At 28.2% G+C, this 13,985-nt stretch overlaps 1 protein-coding gene across 1 annotated transcript in view; it reads right to left on the minus strand.

The window, feature by feature from the left end:
* Positions 1-3,559: 3,559 nt before the first annotated feature.
* The window catches only part of LOC101236847 (MATH and LRR domain-containing protein PFE0570w), a 15,131-nt gene continuing 4,705 nt past the window's right edge, over positions 3,560-13,985 (minus strand). Inside the window, exons 2-6 of the mRNA XM_065787668.1 lie at positions 9,576-13,985; positions 7,919-8,366; positions 5,188-5,840; positions 4,449-4,874; positions 3,560-4,139 (exon numbers count right to left, since the gene is read on the minus strand). The exon at positions 9,576-13,985 is cut by the window's right edge and continues 2,250 nt beyond it. Coding sequence (XP_065643740.1) covers positions 3,775-4,139; positions 4,449-4,874; positions 5,188-5,840; positions 7,919-8,366; positions 9,576-13,985 — 6,302 coding nt within the window. The 3' untranslated portion in view covers positions 3,560-3,774. The remainder of the gene's footprint in view (positions 4,140-4,448; positions 4,875-5,187; positions 5,841-7,918; positions 8,367-9,575) is intronic.

The raw sequence follows: 13,985 nt of genomic DNA on the forward strand, positions 1-13,985 counted from the left end.
TCAAGTTTTTTTGCTGAAAGTTTCTTTCAGTACTTGTGAATGGAACAAGCAATTCAATTGATGGTTTAACTGAAAGATTGTTGCACAGCACTTTAACTCCATCTCCAATTTCATAGTATCGCCCCAAATTCATGTAATTTTTATGGAACTTATAGCAGTGGTAGTTTTTTATATTTGGAATTTTAGGACAAGTTAAAGTAACACTCCCAATTTTTGTTACACTAACCATACCGTTTTTGACGCCATAACCATGCTTTACTGCTTATAAACATCTTCTGCTGTTACTATATCATTGCCAGCATCTACGTAACTTCTTAGTATTGTTTCAGCGGATGCACTTTCCCTATTGCATTGGTCTTTTTTATAGCAAGTCTCATTAGAGTCTTACCTAAGAAGTTTAAATTCATATTTTTGAAGAGCTTGTACATAGCTTCAACTGAATAATTAGAATGATAATAGAGAGATGACAGAGAAAACATCTCAATCGCAGCAATATAAAATTTTTAAATAAACATGCTTTTGAGAACATCATTTTTTTTGGTAAAAAAACATCTATTTGCATACTTATGCCTTTTTTCCCAAAGTAGTTCTGACCCTTTCTAAACTTCATGTGTAGTATTTTTTTGTGAATCGTCTTCCAATTAAAATGCTGTCTTACAATTGCTGTTATGCCATCTAGCCATCTAGTTGCTTTACATTTTTCTGTTGTGCATCTCTTAATAGTTATTTCATACACTCAGTAATGCTGTTTTTTGATACATTAATGTCATATAACACATCATCACCAACATTATTTTCATACCCTACTTGGTTGACTTTATCTAAAACTTCAAACAACTCGTTGCATTCATAGCATACAGAATCATTTAAAATGCTACATGATTTTAATTTAATGTTTTCAGGATCAGAAAAGATAAATCTAGTTAAATGTGTTGCAATTTCATTTTCCAAATAGCTTCCATAAAGTTTGTATTTAGTTTTTAAATTTTTTTTAAACCTTTATTGATCTTTCAAGTTTCTCAACAGTTGATTTTTTTTATTGAACTTATTTGCGAATCGTTCAAGTGTTGCAAATGCATTTATCCCTGCAGCAGCCGAGTCATTTAAACCAGCCAGGTATTTTCTAAGAGAAGGTTTAATTTCTTTTATTATCTACAATAAACTTGAGTCAGAAAAAGGCTTGTATGCAATTTCTTTGCAATTTTCGCTATATAAAGCCATAGCACAACTGTTTTTTGCTGTTAAAATGGCGTGGGCTAGAGTTTTAACATCACCACTGCCATACTTATATTGGAAATACCATAAGAAGTGACTTGCTACATTCCACTTAAAAAGATAAAATAAAAAAACTGTTCACAGTTCGGAATTGAAAGTCTCTTTCTTGTAAATAAATTCTTTTGAGGGAGTACAAAACCTTTTTGTGAAGCTTTCCATTTTCAAGCACGTCCTTTTTTATATTTTGTGCACTTAAATGTGTTGCATAAAAACTACTTTGCGTATTTATTATGATGAATAAATCCTAAAATTACTAGTAGACTTGTTGCGTCAATGTTGTTATAGTTGTTATGCATTTCTTCGAGTTTTTTGATTTCATGTGGAACTTTTGTTTCGGTATTTTTATTACCTTCAAGCACTTTCAAAAACTCTTCCAATTGACCAGGTACAATGGGTTCTACAAATTTTTTTCTCAAGGTCTCTTTGTCGTTTATATTTTTCTACATTTGTTGCTTTGTGGATTCATTAATAAGCTTTTTTTTGTTAAAAGTTTTTTTAAAACCGGAATTTAATTAAACTGGTCCCAAGATGGACAAGAAGATCCCAAGACAAGCTTTATATCTTCTCTGTATTTATTTGAAGTATTAAGTTCTTCTTGATTTTTCAAAACTCATTTGGTATAAAATCAATATAAATAACTGTTGATGTTGGTTCATGTTCAGTTTTAAATATTGTTCCTTTAAATGATGATTGGTATTTGAAATACCATAGATATTGTTTACTTGTTTCCATCCTATTTCTAATGTGTTGCGATGGTATGCACATATTTTTTTTGGATAGTTAAAATTTCTGCTAAGACAATTTTTAATTAGAGATTTTTTGTTCCAATCACCAGCTAACTCATAACTTTTTAAGACCTTAAAATAATTTCAATGTTTCATATTGAAATTATTTTAAGGTCTTAAAAAGTTTTGAGTTAGCTGTCTTCTTTATTTTGATTCAGCAATTGATAAAAGCTACTTATTTGAATTTACAAATTCATTTAGTGAAGAGGTTTTACAAAAATTGAATAATATTAGTTTACCTTAAGATTTTTAAGTTGTGGTTGTAAATTTTCAGCGAGTCGGCTTGTTTTTAAACATTTCATCTACATTTGAAGTAGGTCGCAGTTAAGGTTCACAATTATTCCATAATAAAGCAAAAAATATGTATCGTCGGAAATATGCAGACAATAAAAATATCTTTGAAAAAAGTAAAAATTCTTAACTAACTATACGCATAATCAAGAGGTGAAGGGGTGTGTAAATGTGGGCGTGGTGCGCAAAGGGGTGTGTGGGAGGTGAGATATCAATGAACAGTCAGTCGGTAAATGTAGACTTTTTAGATTGTCCGTCTGCAAATGTAGACCTTTTAAGACCAGCCAGTCGGCAAATTTCAAAAAAACGACGATCTTTTTTCTTTTTTTTCAGCAAAAACTTTATTTGCACTAACCCTCCTCCCCCTCATGACACCTACTCGCGCCGGCCATGCACATAGTATATAGATTTATTGTCATATAAAATAATTGCACTCAAAATCATACTCGAGAAACATATTCTGTGTAAAAATTATACTTAAAAAATATAATAAAGTTAAAAGGAAACGTGTAAAAAGGACTTAAAAAACATCTGTACTATTTGTAAGTTTTTTTTTCTTAACTATTGCAATATACCATAAGTATCTTTTATAAATAAGGTCAATAAAAGTTTTTTTAATTAAATTTTACTGTAAACCCATGACTTTAACCATTATCAAGTCAATCAATGCGTCAAAAAATTACAATTTCGTTTTTTAGTTAAATTTTTTATTTCTGAATATTAAAAAAAAACTGAACAAAAGTTAATAAAACTGAGTTTTATTAACTTTTGGTCTGAAATAGCCAATAAACAATGATCAAGTGAAATACTCATTGTAAAGAATTCCTTTTTTTTTTTTTTTTTTTTTCATGTTTAAAAATGCCTTTGGCACCATTTGGTCAAATTTTCAAAAAGTTTAGTCAAATTTTGACGTATAATATCTAGAGAACCAATAAATACTTTTAGAACAAAAAATTTAAATTGAGCTTCCAGTATGGATAGCAACAATATATTAAAAAATTAGCGATTTTGAATAGGATCATTATAAAATATTAGCATTTTGGTCAATTATTTCTCAAAGTCGCACATAAGTAAATACTAAAAACGCGTTAAAATACTAAAATTAAAACGTATTTTATTGTCAATTTAAACTTGGCATAAGTAGTACAGCCAAGTATTAGCAAAGCTTTATTTAAACTTGGCAAGAAAAAAAGAAAAAAAGTTCTCAATTACTGTGTATAAATATGTATTTAATTTAAATCAGTGAAAGTCTTTATATTACTAAAACGTGTTACAAATATTTTCTTTATTTAAAAGTACATGTAATGAATAACTTTTAATGATAAACTTAATAAAATTGAACTCGTTTTTTTTTGTTGACCATTATTTTGCATTTTAAATTTTGCGCTTGGTTGATTCTCCAATGCTGTGATAAAGAATATTATCATAGACGGTTAAGGCTCATTGCACTTTGAGCTGGTGTGCTTTCACTAATAGGAAAATATCTTTCCCAGCAGAAATGAATTGGTCCACCTGGTCGATTGGTAGCATTTAATGCGCGACATTTTTCGCAACGAAACTTGCTATGCCCTTTTGGTATGTGTTTTGCATGACGTAGAAGTTCACTTTCATCGACATTTTTTGAATCTTGATTTTTTTGCATATATATGCTACCGTCTAGCTGCGTTGCAAAATCGTCGTATTTCTCTTCGTAATCTCTGTCACTAACAGTGGTGTAGGTGATCTGAGAATATCCACCGAGGCTGTCGTTTGACATAAAATTTTGTCGATTTGAAATTAAGTTGGATCCTAAACACATTTTTTAGCTTACTTGATTATAAAAATTACCTGAGAAATAATCGAGAATAATGAAATCAGAAAAAATAAATTTTTTTTAATAAAAAGTTAGATATAGCAAACCCCTGACACAACTTTATTAATAATAAGATATATTATTTTAAAAGTGTTTTTTATTAAAAAACTCTCTACTAGTAATTTTTCATATTGAAGAGAGAAGATAGAGGGTACTAAAAAGATGAAGGCATTTTCTACGTCCTTGTTTGACTGATTTACTAATAGTTAACGCATAAATTTTAACAACATGAAATCATATCTTACCTGATTTCTTATGGAATAGATCGACATCCATTTTCATATCGCGATAACTGCGACTTTTACTTTTGCCAGTGTTTTCAGCATTTTTTATAATATCAGTGGATTTGTTGTAGTACTCCTGACTAATGACTTCTTGTTGTGTCTTCATGTTTCGTGGGAGTGTTGCTGACCGAGTGACAGTTTCGGTTTTGCTTTTTTTTCCACTGTTTTTAGGCAACGTTTTGTATTTTTGTTGTGTTGCTGAAAGTTCGTATTCGCTATTAGATTTCATAAATCTATTTGAAACTAAATTTTTTTCGTATTCACTCTGTTCAAATTTGTTCAAACGAGATAATGGAACTCCATCTTTTGTAATAATATTCTCCAGAGATGAAGATTTGACAGAACTTGAATTAAATTTTTGAACAATGACTGGACTGTCTGATTCTCCTAACGTATACGTAACAAGTAATAAATAAAATATAAAACCAATAACTCTCTTTGTGTTTATATTAAATTATATATAAATTATTATATCTATTTTTATATATATATATATCTGTATATATATATATATATATATATATATATATATATATATATATATATATATATATATATATATATATATATATATATATATATATATATATATATATATATATAATACTAATAAAACATAATCTGACTTGAAATAAATGTTTTAAAAAAATAAAAATTGAAAAACAATAACACAAAACAAAATATTAAATAAGTATTTCACCTTTACTCAATAACATTTTGATTCTTGCTCTTTCCATGCGTTCCATTTGCTCTAGCTCGGCTTCACTGTACTGCTTCTTGATCTGAAACTTATCCACTGCTGCATACATCTCGTTATTTATATTTTCTTTTTGTAGAACGTTAGACGTTATTATCTGTTCTGATGTTGAGTGCGATTTATGAAACTGAGAGGACTGTTGTCTGTCAACGAATTTATTTTTTTCCAAGTAATTTGATTGGTTTGTTTGCAAGGTATGAGGAGAATTTTTGTAAACTTGTTGTGTTTCATCTTTAACGAATTGGTTTAAAACCTGTGTTGCCTTAGATTGTTCTAAACTACCGCTAGAATGCATCCTGTGTTTAACATTATGCTTTGTATCGATATGGGATACAGAATGGGTTGTTTCCTCATTTGATACGTAGCGCTTTTTAATATTTTGTTCTTCAAAGCCTCTTTCAAATGAAGAATTATTTATAGAACTAGTTTCTTTTTTGCGATTTTCCATAAAACTATTATGCAAACTACCAGATTGATAATTAGATTTAGTGTGAACGCTTCCTACTAAATGGTTGTTTGTTTGCAAAACGTTTGCGTTTTCCTGGTTTACATGTTCAAACTTGTTAGATGGAAAACTTTTATTTGTTGCTAAAAACCTAAACATTTTACTGTTTATGTTACTTTTTATTATAGTTATGTTTATGCTTAAATATTTTCATTAAATGTAAAGTACCAAAAATAAAATAGTGGAAGTGGGGGCATAACCGTTTATGGAGACACAACCATTTCTTAAAATTTCCCTTTCAAAAATGTTATTTAATTCGACAAAATACATACCACGCGTTGATATGTATTTTGTCGAAACAGTTTCCATCATTTCACTGATGTCAAAAAGAGTATCTGATACGTTTCTGAGAAGTTGTGCATAATAATATTTATTTAGATAAAAACATTATATTTACATCATATTTTTCCAGACCTTTCTTATGAGGATTAAGCAATATTTAACTTTAGTGTTAAAGATAGGTGTTATCAGCGTTATTTCATCAAGTGAAAACCATTTTTGATATCAACATGACCTAATAAACAAACTATGAAACTGTATTCTTTCTTAAAGCAGAACCGCCCCAGAAAAGAGTTTTGTTTTGAGATATTTTTATAAATGAGTTTTTGATTTAAATATAAAGCTAAGAGTATAAATCAATATCTTGTTATATTTAAGTATATCTGATGATTATTATGTTATTATATATTCTAGGTATATAACTTTGCATTTCCTAATTTAAAATAATGTATCATGAAAATTGTACCATCAACGATTTTTGTGAGGGTGCAGTTGTGCTTTACAATGGGGACAAACCGTTTTTTTCACTAAGTGTACTTTTTTGTGTAATAAAATTTTCAAAAACCGTTTTGATTTTTTCCTAATTGCAGCAATTTAAAGCTTAATAATGAGGTTATTAAAATAAACTGTTAAAAAGACACATTTCGCATATATTTTCATATAACATCAATGCAAACGTTATCGGGGTGGTTATACCCCCACTTCCCCTATATTAAATAAATTGAATAAAATAAGTTTGATTATTATTTTTGTTTTACTATTTTTAAAAAAAAAAAAAAAAAAAAAAAAAAAAAAGCATTTATTTATTAATTTGCAGAAGATATCATCATATTTATTAAAATTTATTGAAATTTGATCATTAAAAATGTATTACTATTTGTTACAAGTATCTTGGAAAAAAAAATCTAAAATTAAGACATCGGTTTAAAAAGAAATGAGTATATGATAAAGTCAATGCACCTATTAGCATCAATAAAATTACATTTTGTATTTAAACATTTTATAAATTCGTGCGTTAGTTAGTTGAAATTAATTCAAGATAGAGATGACTTAAAGCAACAACTTCACTCCGGTTTGTTAAAAATAATAACAATAATAAGGTTATATAGGAGTATATTCTAATTAATTTCTTGTAATGGCAACAAAAGTAAAGAAAAAAAAAATTTGAGATATTTTAGTAGAAGTAATTAACAAGTAGACTTTACATCAAACAGGATAGATCACAAACTTTTTGAACTCATCTGATTTTCTACCTTTTAAGTTGTAAATGAAAATTATAATAAAACGAACGCAAGTTTGTTTTATTATAATTTTTTTATTACGTTAGAGTATAATTTAATTATAATTTTTTTATTACGTTATTATAATTTTCTTAAAACGTTAGAGTGCTATTTTTTAATTAGCACTCATAATTAAAAGGTAAAAACTAAAAATAGAACTTAAATTAAAGAATTAAAGAGTTGGATTTTAAGTGTTACGACATATTTTTATCCAGCTGGGTATCTCGAGAAAATCAGAGAAGCCACAATTGTCTGGATGGATAAAATTTCAAGAGAAGATTAACCAGACGAAATTTTACCTTTTAAGTGCGAAAATTGGCTATAACACGTATAAGGCTTTCCTGAGTGTCCAATAAGGATTCGTCCAGAAAAAGATTTAAACTGAATACCCCTTAAAGCTTTCATCTACCATGTAATGTATAAAACAAATACCATGTAACATATAAAACAAACATATTTTGGCGAATAAAAATGGTCAGTCAATCATATCTAGTCATTAAATTATTTGATTGGTTTTTTATAATTACAACTTGTAAAACACTAAAAAATTTTTAACCAAACATATTTTTTATTCATATGACAAAAATTATTTATTATTAATAAAAATCACCTGTCAATTTTATGACTATTTTTTCCTGATATTTCTTCAGTTGTTTCTTGAAACTCTGTCTTAGCCACCTCTCTTCTAGAATCCAAAGTATCGTCATATAAAAAATCGGTATTTTCTACTTTTTTAAAATGCCCTCTGTTATCCAAACTTCTTGTTTCATCAGTGTTTTTATGAAACGACAAATCGTTGTTAAAGCCTTTACTATTATCGGTTTTCGCTTTACCTGAAACTTTATCATTTTGATTGAGCGTGTGCTCTGTGCGAGTTGTTGTAAAGTTTATCGTGCGCGTTTCCGAGTCACTAAAAGAGTTCCAATTTGAGTTTTTTTTTATTCCATCAACTAGTTGCTTTCGAATTTTATTTTTAAGACTTTGTTTAGTTCTTTCTTCGTTGTTTTCAAGATGAGCAACATCTGTAAAGTTAATGTCGTACTCTGTATTTTGTGAACCTATTTATAAATTGCTGCTACAAAATTTGTAATTAGCTTTAAATATGTCTATCACTATATATATATATATATATATATATATATATATATATATATATATATATATATATATATATATATATATATATATATATATATATATATATATATATATATATATATTACATATATATAAAACTATATATATATATATATATATATATATATATATATATATATATATATATATATATATATATATATATATATATATATATTACATATATATAAAACAATTACAAAAACTTATAATTAAATAATTTGTCATACAAAATATATAAAATTATATCTTGAATTTTAGTGCATTATTCTTCCATAAATAATATAATTAACACTTAATTAATAAAGGGTATTTAAAACAAAATATTCTTTATTAAACGAATTTAAAAACATTTTCCTGGTAAGCAAGTAAAGTACCAAATAATGTTTGTATCCTATGCGTATTTATTTATGTCATATATTATTATTTAGGATAAATGAAAAATACAAATTACAAAAAATACTAATTGGTAAAATGCAAGTTTTTTGTGGACTAAAGTTGTGTATTTTGCAGACTAAAGTCGTGTATTTTGTAGACCAAAGTTGTTAATTTTGCAGACTAAAGTTGTGTATTTTTCAGCATATAGTTATCTATTTAAGTACGACGCTATCACCCAATGAAGCCATTAATTTTTCCATATTGTTTAAAGTATATAAATCCCTTGACAATAAGGATAATCATGATTAAACTTAGCTTTTGTAATTAAAACAGGCTTTCAAAAAAGCTGCATGTTTCTTGTTTGATGCGCCAAAATGGTTTAAGTTCAGATTTCTTATTTTGAAAGATCAGATATTAAATTTTTGCCTATAAGGTCAGACAACAGATAAATCTCTGATCTTTCAAAATTAGAAGATAAATTTCAAACATTTTTGCCTGTGTGAAACATTCTCTAATCATAAGCTATTATATGGTGCTCTGCACAAAAATCAAAAATTACAGGTGGCTGTTTGATCTTTATTTTGAATATACGTGTATAAAATGTATTCAAAAATATTATAAATAACGTGTATATGTATACATATCATTGTTATGTATGCTATATAAAAAATAAATTTAATAAATATAGGAATATAGAAATTTAAAAAATATAGAAATAACTTTAAAGTAAATTTAAAAAAGCACAATCTAACCTTGAATTTTATTAAGAAAAGCTTTTTCTTGTCTTGATTTCATTGCTTCACTTAGAAAATCAGAGCCGCTGTTAACTTCTACATTTGTTGGAGCACCTTTATTTTTGGAATTTTTTCTTGGTTCTCTTTGCCTTGAAATGTTTTCATCAGAACTGCTTTCACCGTCGTTGCTTCTTCTTTTTTTCCTCCTTTCTTCGCTTAGCCTTCTTCTTTTTTGAAGTTGAGTTTCTGAATCTGATCGCTTATTTTTCATTTCTTGTTCTTCCTGCTGCGTTGAAACATTCTGTTGTTTTATATTTATCATAAACTCGGAAGATGCCACGCTCCCTACACTTTTATTTTTTTTGTGTTCTCGTCGTACTGGTGATCTCCCTCGAGTTGTATTTATAGTGGTTGTATTATTATCACTTAATTCATTTCTTTGCTGCAATGAAATGTTTGAAAAATACATATTTTCTTTGTGTCTTAAAGTGTTTTCTAAATGATTTGCTTGTGGTTTTTGATTTCCCATAGCATTATAATCTAAACCCTTTTGCTTGCTTTTGTCACTTGTTTTATTAAAAAGTTGGGATTGCGAATTATGCAACTTTTGATTTAATTGATAACTAATTATTTCATTAAAATGCTCTGAATTTTCCATTTCTATTTTTTGATTTTTTTTTTCTACTTTTTCTAATTTTGTTTCTGGTCGGCTTGAAAAGTTGTTTTCTGTTCTTCTGTTTACTTCATAATCTTGGTTATAATTCCTTTTATGATCCAAAGAAACAGTTTCGTGCTTAATTTTTGCACTCTCGGTAAATTCTCTACCAACAAAATCCTGTTTTTTGTTTAAGCTTTCAGATAAGGGGTATGGGAGCTTATTGGGATCTTGCAAATGTTTTTGCTCAATTTGTAAATCGTTTTGTGTTTGGTTGTTGTCTTTGCTGATGTTGAACTGTACTATGTTCAGTTTTGATTCTTCCTTATGAGAATTCGAATTTTTTTTATGTGATAAGGAAGGTACTTTTAGAAATATATCTTGATTAAATGCTCTTTGTGACCCTCTTACAGATGACTCATTAGAAACATACGAATTATTTTGTTGGTTTATATTTTGGTTTTGAACACTTTCTATTCTTTCATCAATGTGAGTAAATATTTGCTTATTATCTACATCACGTTGACTTAATCTAAAATCGTTATTTGTATTTTCTTTGTATCTTTTATCTGTCGACGGCATTTTATGATTTTCTTCATGAAGATTTTGACGTACCTGCATTCTTTTCTTTTCTTCATATTTAATTTCATCTGTCACCTGCATTGTTTGATTTTCTTCGTATTTAATATCGTTTTTCTCCTGCATTTTTTGATTTATGTTTTTGTCTGCTTTCTGCATTCTCTGCTTTTCTTCGTATTTCTTTGTACCTGCTACGTTTTCATTTTTTTGATGCTTATTTTCACTCGTTACAAGCATTCTTCGATTTTCTTCGTTCTTGTTTTTATCTTCAGCTTGTTGTCTGTTATTTTCTTCGTAATTCATTTTTTCTGTCAATTGCATCTTTTGTTTTTCATTGTAATTTTTTTTGTCATTTATGTTTGTTCTTTGATTTTCTTGATATACGTTTTCATTTTCGACCTGCTTTATTTGTATTTCTTTGTATTCATTTTCATCTTCCGCTTGTATCCTTTGGTTTGAGTGTTTGTTTTCGTTTGTTAATTGTACTCGCTGCCTTTCTTGATAATTATCCACACCTGCTGCATTTGTTCTTTTGTTTTCTATGTGCTTGCTTTCAATTTTCGTATGCATTCTTTGATTATCTTCATATTGGTTTGTATCGGTTGCCGCATGCACTCTTTGATTATGTTCATATTTTTTTGTATCGGTTGCCGTTTGCGTTCTTTGATTAACTTCATATCTATTTGTATTGGTTGCTGTATGCGTTCTTTGATTATCTTCATATTTGTTTGTATTGGTTGTCGTATGCATTCTTTGATTATCTCCATACTTGTTTGTATCGGATGTTGTATGTATTCTTTGATTATCTCCATATTTGTTTGTACCGGTTGTCTGCATTTCTTGACTTTCTTGAAACCTGCTTTCGTTTGTCACACGCATTGTTTTATTTTCTTTGTATTTATTTTCAACTTCCCTTTGTAATTTATAATTTTCTTCATAATTTCTTTTATCTGTTACCTGCATTGTTTGATTTCCTTCATAATTGGTTTCACCGGTCAACTGCATTCTTTGAGTTTCTTTGTATATTCTTTCATTTCCTAAATTCTCTTTTTGTCTTTCTTCGTATCTATTAGTACTTGTTATTTCTTTTCTTTCGTTTTCATGATTTTTACTTTCACTGCTTACATGCATTCCTTGATTTTCATAATATTTTTTATCACTATCCTCTTGTATTTTGTAATTTTCTGCATACTTTATTTCATCTTTCATCTGCGTTTTTTGATTTTCGTTGTGTTTTCTTTTATCTATTTTCTGCCTACTTTGGTCTTCCTCGTATATGTTTTTACCTTCCACTTGAACATTTTGCCTTTCTTCGAGTTCCTGAACTTTTGTTTTGTTAAAACTTGACTCGTGCATTTTTTGATTTTCTCCGTACTTGTTTTTTTCCGTAATCTGATTTCTATGAATATCTTCATCGTAGATTAGATTTTCATTAGATCTATCATTTTCATTTAAAGTTTGTTTTTTTGTCTCATTATTTGTGGGTAATACTTGATGAAATATGTTATCTCCGTCATAAAAATCTATATTATTTACGGATCTATTGTTTTGAGTATAAGAAAGTGGAGAAACATTTTGACGAAGCTCATTTTCCTCCCCATAAAATTCATTTTGATGTCTTCTATTTTCTCCAATAATTTTTTTGTAGTTAGTTTGTTGGTTACTTGAAACCTCGAACTCGTGCTTTTTTGCTAAATTATCATTTTGTTGATAAATCATTTTATCATTTTGACTTGATTGTTCATACAAAAAACTTTCTTTAGAGAACTCATTTTCAGAACGATTTTGGTGTAATCTTATATTGTGTTCATTTAAAAGACCAGTTCTAGTGGTTTGCTTGTCTGAGTAGCTCTGTTGAAATTCCATTCTCCTATTTTTTTCTTCATTAGAAGTGAGCTTTTCTATTTGAGATATACTGTCTTCTTTGTTAGAGACATAAAATTCTTCTTCTTTTTTATTAATATAATCCCCCGTTAAATTCTTTTTATCTTCTTTATGATTTTGGTTAATTTTATTCTTGTGTTCTTTATAAGTTGCAAATTGTGCTGAAGGTTGTATTACAGTTTGTGTTGTTGATTGAATTACAAGTTGAACATTTTTTAGCTCTTCATTTTTATGTTGATGAATTTGGATATTTTCTTGTTCGTTTAAGAAGTCAGTTTTGTCTCGTTTATCCTTATTTCTGTAATTATGATAAAAACTTATATCTTGGTCATTATGAGGCTCGATATTTCGAATTTCTTTTGTGTTTTCGTTAATTGAAAGTAACGTTTCTTGCTCCAGTTTGTTTGCAAACGTCGCTTCTTTTTTTTTATTAGAAGCTTCTTTAGTAATTTCATGATTTTTTTCTTGGTCATTTGTAATTTGATAAATTGAATGATTTTGCCTGAGTTCATTTTCTTCTTTATTTGATAAAAAAACTTGCATTCTATTTGTTTGTTCGTTATCGGAGAATTCTTGATCGGGCACGTTTGATAGATCGTTTTCAATTGCTGAGTAAACTTCCGTTTCTATGACTTCCGTTTCAGATTGTGCTTTTACATGCTCATTAACTGGCAAATGTTGATTTTTTATTTTGGTACTTAACTTATTATCTGTACGGTGATCATCTATTTTACTCAGGCTTTCGTTTTTGTTTTCGAGAAAGCTAATTTTGCCATGAGGATGATTGTTTTTTCCATCGTGGAGTTTGCTTTCATCATAAAAATGTCTACTTTGGTCAACTGAATCGACAGTTTCTTGATGAAATTGTTTGTTTTTCTCACTTTTGTTATTATAATTTTCGTCTTTTATTGCATCAACACCTTGGTTCGGCCGGTTCATTTCATTAAATTGCAAACGTAGGTTTTCCAACTCAGACTTAATCTCCCCAGTATATATCTCAATTTTTCGTCTCTCGTTGAGTTCTGCTAAATCTTTCATTTGTTGACGAAGATTTTCTAACTCAACTTTTATCTCATTGTTATATGGACTTGAAATGGATTTTTGCTTCTCTTCAAGTATTCTCAGCTGTTCTCTTAAATTTTGGAGCTCCCCTATAAGCTCTATTTTCTCTTTATCGTCGTTCGTTTTTTTTTGCTTTAGTTCTTCAAAATCGTTAAGAAGATTTTTAAACTTCTCTAACTCAGATTTTAGAAGATTGTTTTCCTCTAGGTGGGATTTACATTCGCTGCATAACCTTTTTAGTTCTTCCA

Source organism: Hydra vulgaris, chromosome 01 (genome assembly GCF_038396675.1).
Source record: "Hydra vulgaris chromosome 01, alternate assembly HydraT2T_AEP".
In the NCBI taxonomy this organism is placed as follows: Eukaryota; Metazoa; Cnidaria; class Hydrozoa; order Anthoathecata; family Hydridae; genus Hydra; species Hydra vulgaris.